This window comes from Propithecus coquereli, unplaced genomic scaffold, assembly GCF_000956105.1.
Source record: "Propithecus coquereli isolate 6110/MARCELLA unplaced genomic scaffold, Pcoq_1.0 Scaffold602, whole genome shotgun sequence".
NCBI classification, from domain to species: Eukaryota; Metazoa; Chordata; class Mammalia; order Primates; family Indriidae; genus Propithecus; species Propithecus coquereli.
This window is the reverse complement of record NW_012151975.1, coordinates 124,947-127,558: the sequence shown is the minus strand read 5'-3', so window position 1 is coordinate 127,558 and position 2,612 is coordinate 124,947. Positions and strand designations below refer to the sequence as shown.

At 39.5% G+C, this 2,612-nt stretch overlaps 1 protein-coding gene across 3 annotated transcripts in view; it reads left to right on the top strand.

Moving 5' to 3' along the window:
* The window catches only part of TBP (TATA box binding protein), a 36,640-nt gene that overhangs the window by 24,230 nt on the left and 9,798 nt on the right, over positions 1 to 2,612 (top strand). For all 3 annotated transcript variants that reach the window (XM_012659310.1, XM_012659308.1, XM_012659309.1), the window contains one exon: positions 539 to 626. In XM_012659310.1, coding sequence (XP_012514764.1) covers positions 539 to 626 — 88 coding nt within the window. The remainder of the gene's footprint in view (positions 1 to 538; positions 627 to 2,612) is intronic.

The following is a 2,612-nucleotide window of genomic DNA, read 5'->3' as shown; positions in this document are numbered from 1 at the left end:
GTGGCTAAAGATGATATCTGTTTATCCTGATTTACTGAGGGTGAATCAAAAGAAGCAGCAGGTTTTTTTCCTTTTCCAAAGATACTACTTTCTTTTTCTTCTGAAAGAGATTTATTTTTAGAGGACTGTGGAAGTCAGTGCCCGCCGGTTTTCATTATAAACAGTGACTTTTAGGAGTAGGGTGCTGTGGGGGGGGGCACTTTGAGAGCTCCCGGGTGAGAGCTGAGCTTGCTTAAGGGAAGTCTGGGGGCCCGGTCCCCTCACTTAGGGGCCCTGTGCATCCTGAGCAAGTCGCACTGCTGCGAGGCCTGTCTGAACGTGGGGGCACGAGTGACTGCTGCCTCCTAGTGCGCCGTAGTGCTAAGTGAGGCAGTCTGTGTGAGATGCTCAGTGTGGTGTGTGATGCTTGTTGAACACTTATGTCAGCAATTTTTAAAAATGAAAGCTTAGTGAAAGAATCAGATTTTGAGGTAATCATCTAATTGTGTAAAAGTTAAATAATTTAAGTAATCATGTTTTGTTTTCAAATTTCTTGCAGAAATATTGTGTCTACAGTGAATCTTGGTTGTAAACTTGACTTAAAGACCATTGCACTTCGTGCCCGAAATGCTGAATATAATCCCAAGGTCAGATCTATTTTAATGTATTTCAAACTCTATAATGAAAAAGGAATTTACTTCTGAAAGTTCCTAGATCAGAGAGTTTGCGTTATGCTTAAGTTTCTTGACACCAACAAAATGAGGATCTAAAGTAAAATGTGTATTGTTTTTTATCTTGGATATTTAGCAAATAGACCAATTTCATTCATTCAACTCGTATGTTATTATCTGCAATGGAAGAGTCCTAGGAACATAGCAGTCCACAAGTTAAACAAAGTTTATATGTACATCATAGTGGGGATCATATGAAGTTTGAGAACAGATTCTATATTATGACCCGTTTATGATTTGGGAACTATACCATAGAATGGACATGGTATCTGGAATTTACCTCAAAATAATCCTGTGGGAGAATTGGTAAGGGAGCGTATGGATGAAACAAGGTTGACCAAGAGTTAGTAATTGTTAAAGTTGGATAATAAGTACAGGAGGTTTATTATAATCTATTTTTCTATCTTTCTATAACTTCTAAGTTTTTTTACAATAAGAAGGTTAGGAAAGAAAAAGAACTGCACAAAATTTCTGATTTTAAGATAGCAACCTGAGTATGTATTAAAGCCTTTTGCACCTACACCAGCAGAAAAGTTGTTTTTAATGTAGAAAACATTTGCATTAAGAAACGAGTGGACATTCCTAGAGGCCCAGTCGGAACCGAGGCATCTGGGTCTGAGGAAGGTCAGGTTGAAGCGCTGACCCTACAGAAGACAGCTCCCACGGTACAGTGGGGCCGTTGGTCAAAGAATCGCTCAGGCACGTGCATACTTTTATACGTGGGAAACCGATATTAAATTGATTTCATCTAAGAAAAGAAAAACAAATTCTATTTAAGAAAAAGGGAAGAAAGCATAAGGAAAAACAAGGGACAGTTTTTAAAATAGTCTTTCATTTCTTGAGTAAGGTGCTGCCTTGGCAGCTGGCAGAGAGGCCGGTCAGGCTTTTCTGCCCTGTGGCAGTTATTTCTGGATTCTCTGGAAACCTTGAGAATTTACCCTTGAGTCATATGTGACAGGCTGCCTCTGTACATGTCTGTCAGTGTCTGTGTTGGGGCCTCCTCCCTAGTCATGCCCGGTTAAAACCATTCCCTTACCAGTGTATCTGAGTTCCCCTTTTCGGTTAAACTCTCAATGCAGGTTGGCCATGGGGGCTTCACTCTCATATAACTTCATTCGTTGAATGTCATTTTGAGGTGATGGCTGTATAGGGGCGTTTAAGTGCCTGGATATTAGGCAATAGAGGAGGAGAAAGTAAGAATAGTCTTGAATATCGTAAGAAACATGTGGAACCTGCTTCATTTTTAGTTTGCTCGAGGCTAACCAGGAGAATAATTCCCAAGCATCAGCTTAGTCACTTTTAGCTAACCAAATTTTTTTTTTTAATTGATTATTCTACTTTTTTTCTCTCTCTCTCTCCAAAATATTTATCCAGGCATTAAAAGATGAATTAACTATTGTACAATTCTCACTAGGCTGGCTAATAAATAATTGTGGATGGTCCTGTTACCTGGGACTCTTTTAGCCAATACATTTATGATAATTTGTTGGGCTTCTTAAGCTTGAGCTGTTTCATTTGCCTTGTGAGCCATAGTCTAGATCACATGTTTTAGTTCAGGAACTCCTAGCCAGGGTAGAATTTTTTGTACAAACCATTGAAATCCATTTTTTCATAATCTTTTTTGATAAGTTTCCATTTCAGTGTCTTAATTACATATATTGCCTGAGATTTTTGTTTTGAAAGCTTGGGAAACCTGGATAACAAATTTAATGGTGGAGAAAACAGCAAAAAAGAGTTAATATTAAGGGGAAGAAGTGAGAGAAAGAGGCTGTAAATAATAAAACTTAAGTCTGGGCCAGGTGCAGTGGCTCACGCCTATAATCCTAGCTCTCTGGGAGGCCGAGGCGGGCGGATTGTTTGAGCTCAGGAGTTCGAAACCAGCCTGAGCAAGAGCGAGACCCC